Source organism: Sus scrofa, chromosome 2 (genome assembly GCF_054392235.1).
Source record: "Sus scrofa isolate SSC_HxYL_T2T_F1_AM1 chromosome 2, Sscrofa_HxYL_maternal_Yorkshire_Landrace_v2.0, whole genome shotgun sequence".
Classification (NCBI taxonomy): Eukaryota; Metazoa; Chordata; class Mammalia; order Artiodactyla; family Suidae; genus Sus; species Sus scrofa.
Window position 1 is genome coordinate 119,411,046 of NC_139384.1, and position 14,021 is coordinate 119,425,066.

Sequence of the window (14,021 nt, forward strand, 5' to 3'; positions counted from 1 at the left end):
ATTGTGTTGTGGTTATGTAGCAAAATGTCCTTGTTTGTCAGATTTGCACATTAACAAGTGTGCTGGCGTATTATGTCAGCAACTTTTTCTCAGATGATTCAGGAATAAGTCTCTTTGTACAATACTCATAACTTTTTTATACATTTGAGATTATTTAAAATAAAAAAAAATAAATTTGCTCCTGATTTTGACCAAGCAGCTCACAGGTCCTTGGCAGCCCAGTTTTGCCATGAAGATTTGTGAGTTGCTCCTTGAAGCTCAGTCTCATATCTGTCCCTTCAGCTATAAAATATACACAAAAATGACATCTGTTTCATAGGTTTTTGGTGAGGATTAATAAACCAATACATAAAAAGGATTAGCACAATGATTGGCACCTAGAAAGCAATTAATGACAATTAATAACTGCTAGCTATTTTTTGAATTTTTGTTTGTTTTGGTATGAAGCAAGGATTTTATGATATGACAATGAATGTACTGAATACCTTTACATGTGACACAATTGACCTTTGATTTTAGGGTTTTTTCTCTGAGTTAATTTCGTAATGACAGATAATTGAACAACAACCAATATGAATTTGTGAGAAAACTGGCTATTGTAAAGGTACAACTTGAAACCTTGGGAGAGAGAAACGCTAACTCAGTTGTTAACCATCAGCATTGGCAATAATCAAATGAGCCCAATAGTTGCATGGTAAATAAAAAGTAATTTAGCACACAATACTTTGTTATCTTAACACCATTGTATGACAGTGTGTTTATCAATGGTAAAAGTTCCTGGAGTGGTAGAGAGTCAAAATCCATTAGCACCTAGTTCAATTCTCACTGAATGGGCAGCCTACCAAGAGGTACAGGGATTAGGTAGTGTCAAAAATATGTCATGCAATTTATCACATTTTATTTTTAAACTATTATAATTAGTTGAAAATCATGAGGAAAAATTTATGTCATCACACATTTGAGCAGTTCTGCTTTAATAGCTAGTCAGTTGATTTAGGATGCTAATGCCACCTAGCAAAATATTTGAAGCCTTTAATGCAAGAGCAATGCTTACTTTTAACCAAAAATTTATTACAATTGATTCAATTATACCTCTCCTCCTAGTTCACTCCAGTGATGGTAAGAAGCCTGGTCCCCCCAGTTATCTATTATCACCTCATCTCCTTAGATACATTTGCCAATCTGATTTACACTCCCTTGGTCACTTGTGTCCCAGCAGCTCCTGCTCCACCATCAGCAAACTCTTTTCATCAACAACCTCTTTTATAATTGCTCACTTGTTTTACATGCTCCAGCAGAAATTAACCTATTTCCAAAGGGATTTGCTCTTATCTTCTGGGTCTCGGTTTAATAGAGAGACCTTTCCTGCCCATCCCGTCTGATTGACATCATGATTTTACTTCTCTCTCAGAATAAGGTGGTTATTTTCATCCTTGCACTCATCACCTTGTGTACTTGTTTAATTTGTTGATTTAGTGCATTGCTAGTTTACTGCTAGATTCCTACCCTACAAGGTCAGCTCGTCGATGAGGACAGAGACTTTGTCTGTCAGGCCAGTATTCTCCAGGGTCTGGCACATACTGGGAATGAGTGAATGAATGAATGAACGAATCATCACAGAAGATAAAATTTTGAAAATGCTTAAAAAACTAATTTTAGCTTTTGACTATATATACTGATGCTATAGTCATAATTTTTTTTACTGTGATAAATGTGTATTTATCATTGGATCATGGCTTGTTGTTGCTTTTACAAACATGCATGAGAAAATAAGTAGATCCCATACAGGTTTGTTAGGTGGCCACATTCAATTTACTTGGTTTCTGAAGCATTTAGACTTTGTAGCAGGATGTGATGGAGCAGTCTTATTTGACATGGTATGTTTATACATTCTCAGTAAAAATTTGGAAATTTTACCTCTCTAGTAATGCATGGATGAGCACCTAAGATTTCTTTAGCTGAAACTGATGTGTACACAATTCTGAGCTGCTACTATATTTGGAATGAGGTATAAGCTGTTCCTAAAGTAAAAATGTCACAGTTATGAACAGAAAAATAGATGTTGTAGGAGAAAAGAAAAACCTCCAGTTTTTAATGATACTTCTTATTCTTTCCACAACTATAGTGGAAGGAGAACCTCTATTTTTTGCTACTTTATTTTAAGGGACATTTTGTTCAATTAAAAAATCCTGTCGTAAAATAAAAAATGTATATCTTCATGGATGAGAGATGTCTAAGAAAGTTTTTTTTAAAAAAGGGTGATAAACACACACACGAATTCCTTTCAAAAGATCAGGATGATGTTCTCATGAGACTGAAGGGGGAAACATCCTGAAAACATCAGTATATTTTTGTGGAAATCTATAATTAAATAATTCACAGTAAATACAATAATGCTGAAAGAAGTCAGGCTATGTATAACTATTGGTCCAATTAGTATGAGATTTCACATGTAATTAACACTCCAGAGAAAAATGAGAGAAGCTAGAATGAAAACTGTATTTGAAAGTAGAGCGTAATTATTACCTTATGTGGATGCAAAGAATAGAGTGAAATTCCCAAAAACAAAATTCTAATTTATTTTACAGCACAAAAACTACAGCATGGATCATTTAAAAATAAAGTCATAATTACAGTGACTACAATTGAACAGATTCACTGAGCAAAATACTTTATTTTTATCTACAAGTTGAGAAACTGATGAAGCATAAAGGACAAATATGTATAATCAGTTGGAAAGTCTGAAGGGGGATTTTAGCAAAATGAAAGGATTTGGTGTGGTTCAGTGGCATTCACCCAAGAGAGTTCCTGTTTCAAACTCACATTCACAACATAGCACTTGATTGCTTTGCTGCTAAATCAACACAAAGTGGAGCTCTATAAATGGTCACTTTTGATCCCAGTTATGTTTGGACAGTGTCCACGAAAAAAAAGTCTCTTGTTTTCTATTTATAATCTTAAATTACACAGAATTATACCTTACTTATAATAAACTATATAGTAATTTATTGTATAACATATTAACCTTTTAAAAGCATGGGGTAATTGATTCCACTGTTTTCTTATGAGCTCAGGAAAAACAATAATTTCTCAACTGTTGTTTAAGTAAAGCACTTCAAAACTATTTTAGGGTCTGGAGTTCCCTTCATGGCTCAGTGGTAATGAACCCAACCAACTAGTGTCCGTGAGGACGCACGTTTGATACCTGGCCTTGGTTAGTAGGTTAAGGATCCGGTGTTGCCAAGAGCTTGGTGTGGGTCACAGACATGGCTTGGATGCAGCATTTCTGAGGCTGTGGTGTAGGTCTACTCCAATTTGACCCCTGGCCTGGGAACTTCCATGTACCGTGGTTATGGCCCTAAACAGACAAAAAACAAAAACAAAAATATTTTAGCATCTGCATAGCACAAAATAAAGGTAAGGAGACTAAATATCTGGAAAGCCAAATGTCTTATTACAGGCAGTATAGCCAGTTGGTGAGGCTGGAACTAACACAGAATTAGGTCTGTAGATGTTTTGTTATAATGTGATCCTACTTCCTTGGTCGTGAGTAATTGGTCTCCTTCAGTTTGTTGGAAATTGTATGGAAAGGTAGGAGTTATTTTCTGACAGAGACTGGACTGAGATATACAAACTTGAAGCCGTCAGCTAAAATCATGTTCCTCCACATGGATGAGGATACAGAGAATACCAATTTGTACATTATTCATAAGATGACATATGTCTCACTTTGCCTGAGACATTCCCTGCTTACATTCTTTGTCTCAGTATGATTATTAATAGTGTCTTCTTTCAAAATGTCCTGATTTGGAAGCTGAATTATATGGTCACCCTAATCACTCAAGACTCTGAAGGCAAAGATAGACACTTAATTTGAACAGCAAATGCCTAGATATCATTCAAGGTAAGAGATGCAACTTAAAAGCATTTGGAGAGTAAAGACACAGCTTTTTCCTCTGTGTAGGAATAAGTACCTTTAAACTAGGAAGGCCCCTTTCCTAGATCTCATCTTTGATAAGGAGGAAGTTTCTTTTTTGAATTTTGGTCTTCTATAAGTGTTGCTGTGCAGACTCTTGCTGTTACTGGTGATATGCCGAGTAGCTCACCTTAACATGTTGACGCTAGCTATGATTGCTACATAGACTTATCTACCCATCCTCTTGCTGTAGACTTTATGAATTTAGAGGTTAGGCAAGTCCATGATTTTCTTTTCTGTGGAAAGTTTCATTTGTACAGTAGAAAAAAAATAATGTATTGGGGAAATTAAAAAAAAAAAAGTTAGGCAACCTCCATGTGTGGATCCTGTTAGGAGGATATTGACTTAGAATTCATGCACTGGTTCTCTACATCAACTTGCAAGGAGAAAGAAGAATGAAGTGGCACAACAAGCAGCAGAGCAGAGAGAGAAGATACCTTGGGTTTCTTATGCTTAAATCCCCATTGCGACTGCCTCTGAAGTGCATTTTTGCCTTTGGGTTCTATAAGATGTCACAGTTTCTTCGTAATTATAATATCTTTATGCTTAAGTTCTCTCCAAAATCTATTAAGTTCTAATGGAATTCAGAATCTAAACTCAAAATCAGCAGATTTAATTTTCATATGTGATCAGGTCAGTAACTGCGATTCATTTATTTATGCTTCTACTATATGAATATTGAGTGCTTAATGTATGTTAGACATTGTTCTAGCTTTAGGGAAGACAGTAAGTAAAAGAGACATATTTCTACCTCCCTGAAGTCATTATACAATAATTACAGATGTGAGATCCTTCCCATTCTGCTTCAAATGATTGATCAAATAATCTAGTAGTATATTCAGAACTTTGTTTAAGCATTCTAGGTATTCATAGTGTGGATCATGTGGTAGTTCTATATTTAGTTTTCTGAGGAATCTCCATATTTTCAATAGTGCATGTATCAATTTACATTCCCACCATCAGTGTAGAAGTGTTCCCTTTTTTCCATACTCTCTCCAGCGTTTGTTATTTGTTGACTTGTTAATGATGGCCTTTCTGACAAGTGTGAGGTGGTACCTCACTGCAGTTTTGATTCACATTTCTATAATAATTAGTGATTTTGAACAGTTTTTCATGTGCCTTTTGGCCAGTAGTCTTTCCTTTGGAGAAATGTCTATTGAGGACTTCTGCCCATTTTTCAAGTAGGTTGTTTTGTTGTTGTCATTGAGTTGTATGAGTTGTTTATATATTTTAGAGATTAGGCCTTTGTCTGTGGCATTGTTTTCAAAGATTTTCTTCCATTCCATAGGTTGTATTTTCATTTTTTAAAATGGTTTCCTTTGCTGTGCAAAAGCTTTTGAGTTAATTAGGTCCCATGGGTTTGTTTTTATTGTCATTATTCTAGAAGGTAGATCAAACAAGATGTTGCTGTGATTTAGGTCAGAGATTTAGGTCTGCCTGTGTTTTCCTCTAGGAGTTTTATAGTATCTGGTCTTATATTTAGGTCTTTAATCTGTTTTGAGTTTATTTTTGTGTATGGTGTTAGAGAGTGTTTTAATTTCATTTTTTTACATGTAGTTGTCCAGTTTTCCCAGCATGACTTATTGAAGAGACTATCTTTCTTCCACTGTATGTTCTTGCCTCCTTTGTCATAGATTAGTTGACCATAGATGCTTGGGTTATTTCTGGGCTTTCTATCCTGTTCCATTAATCTATATTTCTGTTTCTGTGCTAGTACCATATTGTTTTGCTAACTATAGCTTTGTAGTATTGTCTGAAGTTTGGGAGCCTGATTATTCTATTTTTGTTTTTCTTTTTCAGTATTGCTTTAGCTATTTGGGGTCTTTGTGTTTCCTTATAAATTTTAAAATATGCTGTTCTAGCTCTGTGAAGAATATCCTTGGTAATTTGATAGGGATTGCATTGAATCTGTAGATTGCTTGGGGTAGTATAGTCACTTTGACAATGTTGATCCTTCCAATCCAAGAGCATGGTCTATCTTTCCATTTGTTTGTGTCATCTTTGATTTCTTTCATCAGTGTCTTACAGTTTTCAGAGTATAGATCTTTTGTCTCTTTAGATAGGTTTATTCCTAGGTATTTTATTTTATTTTTTTTTTGATGCAATGATAAATGGGATGGTTTCTCTGATGTTTATTTTTGATCTTTCATTGTTAAGTCTGTAGAAATGCAGTCAATTTCTGTGTATCAATTTTGTATCCTGCAACTTTACCAAATTCATTGATGAGTTCTAACAGTTTTCTGGTAGGGTCTTTAGGGTTCTTCAAGTATTGTATAATGTCATCTGCAAACAGTGGTAGTTTTACCTCTTCTTTTCCAATTTGGATTCATTTTATTTCTTTTTCTTCTCTGATTTCTATTACTAGGATTTCAAAACTATATTGAATAGTAGTGGTGACAGCAGAATCCTTGTCTTGTTCCTGATCTTAGTGGGAATTCTTTTAGTTTTTCACCATTGAGAAGGATGAAATTGTTGATGTGGTGTATCACACCGATTGATTTGTGGATATTGAAAAATTCTTGCATCCCTGGGATAAATCCCACTTGATCATGGTGTATGATCCTTTTCGTATATATTTGTATTCAGTTTGCTGATATTTTGTTGAGGATTTTTGCATCCATGTTCATCAGTGATATTGGCCTGTAATTTTCTTTTTTTGTGGTAGCTTTGTCTGTTTTTTGGTATCAGGGTGATGGTGGCCTCACAGAATGAGCTTGGGAGTAGTCCTTCCTCTGCTGTTTTTTGGTTGAGTTTCAGAAGAATAGGTGTTAACTCTTTTCTGGATGTTTGATAGAGTTTGGCTATGTAGCCACTGGGTCCTGGGCTTTTGTTTTTTGGCAGCTTTTAATCAAATTTTCAATGTCAGTACTTGGGATTGGTCTCTTCATATTTTCATTTTCTTCCTGGTTTAGTGTGGGTAGGTTGTACCTTTGTAAGAATCTGTCCATTTCTTCTGGGTTGTCCATTTTATTGGCATATAGTTGCTTATAGTAATCTCTTATGATCCCTTGTATTTCTGTCAAGTCAGTTGTGATTTCTCCTTTTTCATTTTTGGTTTTATTGATTTGAGCTCTCTCCCTTTTTTTCTTGATGAGTCTGGCTAAAAGTTTATCAATTTTGTTGAGCTTTTCCAAGAACCAACTTTTGGTTTCATTGGTCTTTTCTATTGTTTTCTTTGTCTCTATTTCATTTATTTCTGCTCTGATCTTTATGATTTCAGTCATTCTTAAGGGAACAAAGCATTATGTTCTTTGATATTTATTAATTTAACTTCTCTAAATGTAATTCCCAAGTATAGAACAGTCCAGGGGTTTTCTTTATGGTATACACATTAGTCAACAGATGAGGCAGAAGAATTGGAGATCGACCAGCTCATTTTAGGCTCTGCAGGGACCTTCTGAGAATAATTTGGGCCAAGTTTAGGGCTTCTAGGAATGCTGATTGGAAATACTCCAAGTTTACTAAGGAGATGGGCTAGCAGAGTTTTGATACCTGAAGACTAGTCTTTGGGATTCTATGTAGGCAGTATTATGCTGCATATGATCCAGAAAGCCTGAAGCTGTATTTGGCCTTTTCTATTAAAGTCACATAAGAATGAAGCCCTGATGGAACTCTCTTCCACCCTCTCCACCTTCAGATAGTGAGGTGAAGGAGACAAGATGTATTTTTTCTGAAGCTTTCCACAGAGATAGGAGATCTGTATATAACAAGCTGACAGTGCTTGCTAATGATATTGAAAAATCATATTGAGAGTTCACTGGGCCTTCTCCCTGTTATAGTGCTTTTCATAATGAATCATTCATTTAATTCTCATAAACACATATGACAGACACTGTAATTATCTCTATTTATAGATAAGGAACTAAAGCATGGAGAGTTAAAGAACCCTGCCCAAAGTCACAGCCAGGATGTGACAGAGTAAAATTTGAACTCAGGCCTTCTGACTGCAAAGTGCATGCTTTGAACAATTTTTTCTTCCTCCCTCAATGGTAGCAGACTAGCGACAGCCAGTGCTTCACCCATAGTAGGTACTCACAGAACATTTATTGATTAACCGAGCTTTCCTTGATTTGTTAAAAGGTGGGCTGACCCTAAAACGTGCAGTCAGATAGGATATATGTAGAAGCTGGCCTTGCACGTTTCCCTCCCTAGTATTCCTATTGGAGATGGAAACGTTGTGGACCTTAGGAAACTGAAAAGTTCTTTTGGGGTCACATAACCTTAAAAATCATATAGAAGTTCAGAACCTCTCCACATGAAAGTGCTCACACAAAATTTTTATTTAATAAGTCTGTGATTGTTTAAATTCCCTAAAATTTTCCAAGGATAACAATTGCAGTTTTAAAGGATTGCTCTGAATTTTGAATACTGATACTTTTCACTTTCAAGTAAGTTAAGTGAGTGGTTAATTTAGAGAAAATTGTATTCACATTTTACTGAGGTAGTTGCTTTAGTTTTTCTCCTTCAGGGGAAAGCTCTGTGTCAGTGTTACAGTTGGCTCTGGTCACTAGCTGGCTGCCTGGTAACGGCACAGTTTGTGCATTCCATGGCAGGGCTCCAGAAAGGCAGTGTTCTGCTGGGGAGCGGATGTGTGAGCTCCAGGTTTCTGACATGGACATTACTGATGATGCCCTGCCGAAAGTCCTCATTATCATCATGACAAATGCTGGGATAACAAAGGCACCATTGTCAGAACAGAGGGTTATCTGCTATTTGTAATTGAATATTCTTGATTATGGTATTAAGTTGGTCACAGTATGCAGCATACCTTTTAGGGCATGAGTTCATTTAGGTAGCTTCTCTTAATATGGGAACTAAGTTGTACATGCTCACACACGCACAAGCTTCCTTTATCTGAGTTGTGGTGAATGACAGCTGCAAACTGTAGCCATCTACTTGAAGAGTCCAGTCTTTTTGGTGGCGGCATGGAGGTGAAGAATATAGGAAAAATGGCATGAATTTTGATATCTTTTTTACATTTAAGATTCTCTAGGGACTGTATAAATAGAAACATGATTTATTGCTGGAATCAATGTTTTCCAATTGTCAGCCAAAGATTAGAAGTGTTGAACAAGTTTGGAGTGGGTGGTTGCATTATCTCTGTGAAACCACATCACATCTTTGGACACAGTTGAGGGGCTTTAGTAGTGAAAACAATGTTGGATGGAGGCACAAAGACCTGGATTCAGTTCCAGTTCTGCCATTATCAATCTTAGTGATCTTCAAGAGGCAATTACCTACCTGAGCCTCAGCCACAAAGAGAGGTTGAGCTGTAAGGTCCTTGTGAGTTCTGAAATATAATTATTTTATGAGAACACAAGTATTTGAGTTTCTATTATTGTCATGAGTTTCTCCAGAGCCCTTAAATCTGATGGTTGAACTCTCTGAAATCTGTGTTCCATGTTCCATTAGTGAGTGCAAGGGACTTCTAAGTGCTTCAAACATCTTGGATACACATTGGAATTGTTCCACTGAGAAATGAAGTCAATGCTTGCAATTCACTTCTGAATTTCTCTGAATTTTGTGCATTCTTTATTTATTTTGTGTTTTTCCTATGCAATGTGTTTGATATTCAGATAATCAGGTAATAGCAAGACTCATGCCTCTGAGTTTTCTATCCCTAAACTCAGTCTAAGTAATTCCTTGTTTTCTTTTAAAACAAAATTGTTATTATTTTCTTTCATCTTGAAAGTTCTGGGAGGCACTTGGGCCAGTTGATTGTGAGATGAATGATCTTTGTTTAGTTGAATTATTTACTCATCACTTCTAAGCCATGGCATTTCCATAATCTTAAACTTCCCAAATATCAGCTTCCCGCATTATGACTTGTAGACATTCTAGGAAGTGTACAAAGCAGAATGGAACATTTATCAAAGTATATAAAAGGAAAAATAAAATCAATGACTTTTATTGTGTGTATGCTTTTAAAAAGCCAAGGGTATGAAGCATACTATATTTTGATGCTAACATGTACACCCTAAGGGGGAAAAACCTGGAGGTCTTAATGATGTTAATGTAAGTTACCTGAATGACATGTTAAAGTTTTGGTTTCAAAATAAAAATTATAATCTTATTACAAAATTTTAATGTATTGGAGGAACATTCATTTGAAAAACTACATAAAGGTAAATATTTTTGTTTCTTCCCACAACCTCCTGATGGCAATTTTGTGGTTCCTTTCTCATAAGATTAGGATTTCTGTTACATTCTGGTCTCCTCTAGAGGTCGATTCATGAAGTCTTGAATAGCCTGATGCAAAGGAAGCCATTTTTTGATAGACATTTTCAGAGCTGTAATCCAGCTGCAGAAATAACAGCACAGGACAGGTCATTAAAGACATTGTAAGCATAGTTAATAGGTGTTATTTAAAACAACAAAAAAAGTTTGGGTCAGATAAGTTTAGGTCCTGGGAGTTATGGAATTCCTTCTGGCGGTGTGTCTTGGAATACTGAGTTCATGTGCTTTGAGATTTTCTGAGAGGCGACCATGATTTGTACCATTCCCTAAATTTATTTTTGGGAGTAGGATATCTTGTGGAACCAGAGTTCCATAAACTATACTTTGTGAAACTCTTGGTCTGATACTTTGAAATATTTCTCTAATGACTTAATATTGTTTCCTATTGATAGTATCGGTCTCATTTGGCAGTGAGATCCAACTATTCAACTTTTTCTAATAGAGAAGCCAGTAAATTTTATCACATAGGAGTTAGGTCTCTTTCATTGACCCTTTTTCTAATATACCATCTGGAGGCTTACCTTCAAGGCTCATCATTGTCAGAAAGAAGCTCATGGCAAATACCTAGCCATTGTGTATTCATTATCCTCCTACTCTAGCCCATGCTCGGGAATGAGTGGAACAGGGAAGATTACTTAATGGGGAAAGGCTTAGGGAGATCCTTTTTCCTTTTTCCAAATGGTCACTTGCTGGAGATTCCTGAAATTCTGCATTTGGAGTTTTATTTCTTTAGGTTGAAACAGTGAATCTTGTTCTTGAAAATGACCCTGGAAGGTTTACCATGTCTTTTTTTTTTTTTTTTTTTGTCTTTTTTTGCTGTTTCTTGAGCTGCTACCACAGCATATGGAAGTTCCCAGGCTAGGGGTCCAGTCGGAGCTGTAGCCGCTGGCCTACGCCAGAGCAACAGCAGCGTGGGATCTGAGCCGTGTCTGCAACCTACACCACAGCTCATGGCAACGCTGGATCCTTAACCCACAGAGCAAGGCCAGGGACTGAACCCGCAACCTCATGGTTCCTAGTTGGATTCATTAACCACTGAGGCACGACGGGAACTCCATGTCCTTTGTTTTAATAAATCATTGCGAATTTCGTTATTAGGTCCTTTCTATCCAGACAGTTGGATGGTCACCAAGCAGTTGAGGATAGGAATGGGAGATGCAGGACGTTGTCTTGGGGATTGAAATTAGGTCAGGGAGACTTGAGAGATACAGGAGGATCCTCTAGGTACTTCCTCTGCTTCATGGTTTTGTCTCTGTTAGCTTAAATGCTGGCATTTTTTTTTTTTTTTCAGAATTGTAGGAAACAAGTGCCTATTTGTGCATGCCAAGTTGGATACTGAACAGATCAATTTAGATGGATAAGTCATATGCCCTTCATTTGCTTATAACAAAGCCAAACAACTGACCAATAAAAGTTACTATGTGAAAATTAGTGGAATAGCAAATCTGTGAGTTAATAAATTATAATACTTACAGGTTATAATGTTAGTGGATTTTTACATTGAAGTCTGAGCCAGCCACTACCTTGGGAAGAACTATGGATTCCTTTTTTATTTGGAAAAAAAGAAAAAATCTTCCAGAAGAGTTACCTTTTATGCACTGAAAGGAAAGGAACTCCTGGGGAACGTTAACTACAGGGACTATGCAAAGAAAAGGAGATATTTAACTGAAGATGTGGAATTGAAGTTGGAAAAAAAAAGAGTTTGCTTAGAAGGCTCTTTTCAAGACTGATAAAGAAGAAAAAATACGTAGATCTTGACTCACCGTTGATTTTCTGTCTCATTTTCTGCACAGAAATAAAAAGTCTTCAGTTCTTCAGATGGAGGCTTAAGTTCAATTACTGATTGCTTATAGCTAAAGGTCTGCTCATTCACCCTATATCCTTGTAGATAGAGGCCACCTACACAGGGTGAAAGAAAAAGCAAGTGAGACATATAGGGAAACAGTAAGATGGAGAAAAAAAAATCTAGAAAATGAAGGAAAATTTTGTATCTGAAGGAAACTCTAGTCCAAGTGTTTCATTTTACAGACGAAGAATCTGAGGCTCCAAAAAAAGTATATAATTTCACGTCATTCACTAATGATTAATGGCAAGACTGGGAACAAACTTTGTATTTCCTGGTTTTCATTTTTGCGGTCTTCTCATTACATGTTCATTATTTTGCATTGTGAGCCTAAAGTAGCTTTTTTACCTGGAGGACACGTTTTGAAATGAGTTTTTCAGTATCAAAAAAGTGACACCTACAATATTAAGTTAGAAGAAAAATTATGTAGTATTTGCTTGGGCAGAACCATTAAGACATCCTGAGGAGTAATGCAGATTGCCAGCAGTTTCTATAACCAAAATAGATTCTCACCTTTTCTGTGCATATGCAAAGCACATTTAAAATATGAACCCACAGGGTGATATGAGGGAGTCAACTTGAATTAAAATGATAATAAATGACTAGCTTTAAAAGATATTTTCCTCGGGGTCCTTTGAATCTATATTAGTGGTTAAATAGTGCTTGACCAGAATTTTGTTGACATTATTTGGGGTGGGTGGCAGAGGATATCAATCTAGGACAAGGTGCTGAAAAATCAAAACACTTCTGTGTGTTTTATGGTGTCTTGATGCTCTGAGGTAACCTGAATCTCATGCAGATACTCTAGGTAACATTTTAATAGTGATGAATAGGGTTTAAATCTCTTTCTTGCACTTGTTGACTCGTATTTTCATCCTCCTCTTCCCCCTCCAGGAGACACTTTAATGTACTGTACTAACAAAGAAAATGTCAAAATATGACTTGGATTTTTGCTACTCTACTGGATAACTATTTTATGCCAATATGATAATAAGGGCCTGTGAAAAGAAAATTTGGCCCCTTTGAATATGATTCATTTTTGTTTCCCTTTTAGTTACACTTGGTTCCAGCGTATACTTTCAGGAAGTCATAAATTTTTCTTTTTAAACAGAATGAGCGTCTTTTGGACTTTAAAAATCATTTACTTTGTAGATGGGGTTTAGATGCAATATTAAATTCTTTTAAATTTTTCATTTAAAAAGTCAATTTTAGAACTTCTAGGAAAGCATTCATTTTAGAAATGGCTAGAGTTTCTCCTTCAGCACAGCCCAGTAAAAATACTGCTTATGAAAAGCAGAGAGTGACATCTTTCTAGGTATAAAACAACTTTATTGAGATGTTATTTACACCATAATATTCATCCACTTAAAGTGTACTGTCGTTGATTTTCAGTCTGTTTGTAACATTGTACAACCATCACCATAATCTAATTTTGGAAGATTTTCATCCCCTCAAAAAGACACTCCATACCTATTAGCAATCACTCCCTATCTGCTGCCCCATTCTGAACCTAGGTATTCCTAACCAACTTTCTGTCTCTATAGATTTATTTTTCCTGGAATACTTAACCTAAGTGGAATTACACAATATGTGGTCTTTCTTATACTCTTGTATAAGTGGAGTTATACAGTATGTGGTCTTAATATAAGTGGAATTATGTAATATGTCGTCTTTTGTGCTAAGTGAAGAAGACTAGCTTCTTTTATTAATACTAAGTTTCAAGGTTCATTCATGTTGTATCATAAATCAGTACTGCCTTTTTATTGTTGAATGATATTTCATTGTACAGATATACCACATTTTATTTATCCATTTGTTAGTTTGGACATTTAAAGTTTTTAAAAATTTTTTGGCTATCATGAATAGTGTTACAAATATCCACGTGCAAGTTTTTGCATTGATGGGTTTTGAGGGTATATACTGGAAGTAGAATAAGCGCTGTGCTAGATATTTCTGGACTGTAAG

At 35.8% G+C, this 14,021-nt stretch overlaps 2 protein-coding genes across 6 annotated transcripts in view; one reads left to right on the top strand and one right to left on the bottom strand.

The window, feature by feature from the left end:
• The window catches only part of MACIR (macrophage immunometabolism regulator), a 790,687-nt gene that overhangs the window by 162,784 nt on the left and 613,882 nt on the right, over positions 1-14,021 (top strand). The window lies entirely within an intron of this gene.
• LOC102165335 (uncharacterized) overlaps positions 7,018-14,021 on the bottom strand; it is a 133,607-nt gene continuing 126,603 nt past the window's right edge. Inside the window, exons 10-11 of the mRNA XM_085014195.1 lie at positions 11,977-12,112; positions 7,018-10,277 (exon numbers count right to left, since the gene is read on the bottom strand). Coding sequence (XP_084870321.1) covers positions 10,178-10,277; positions 11,977-12,112 — 236 coding nt within the window. The 3' untranslated portion in view covers positions 7,018-10,177. The remainder of the gene's footprint in view (positions 10,278-11,976; positions 12,113-14,021) is intronic.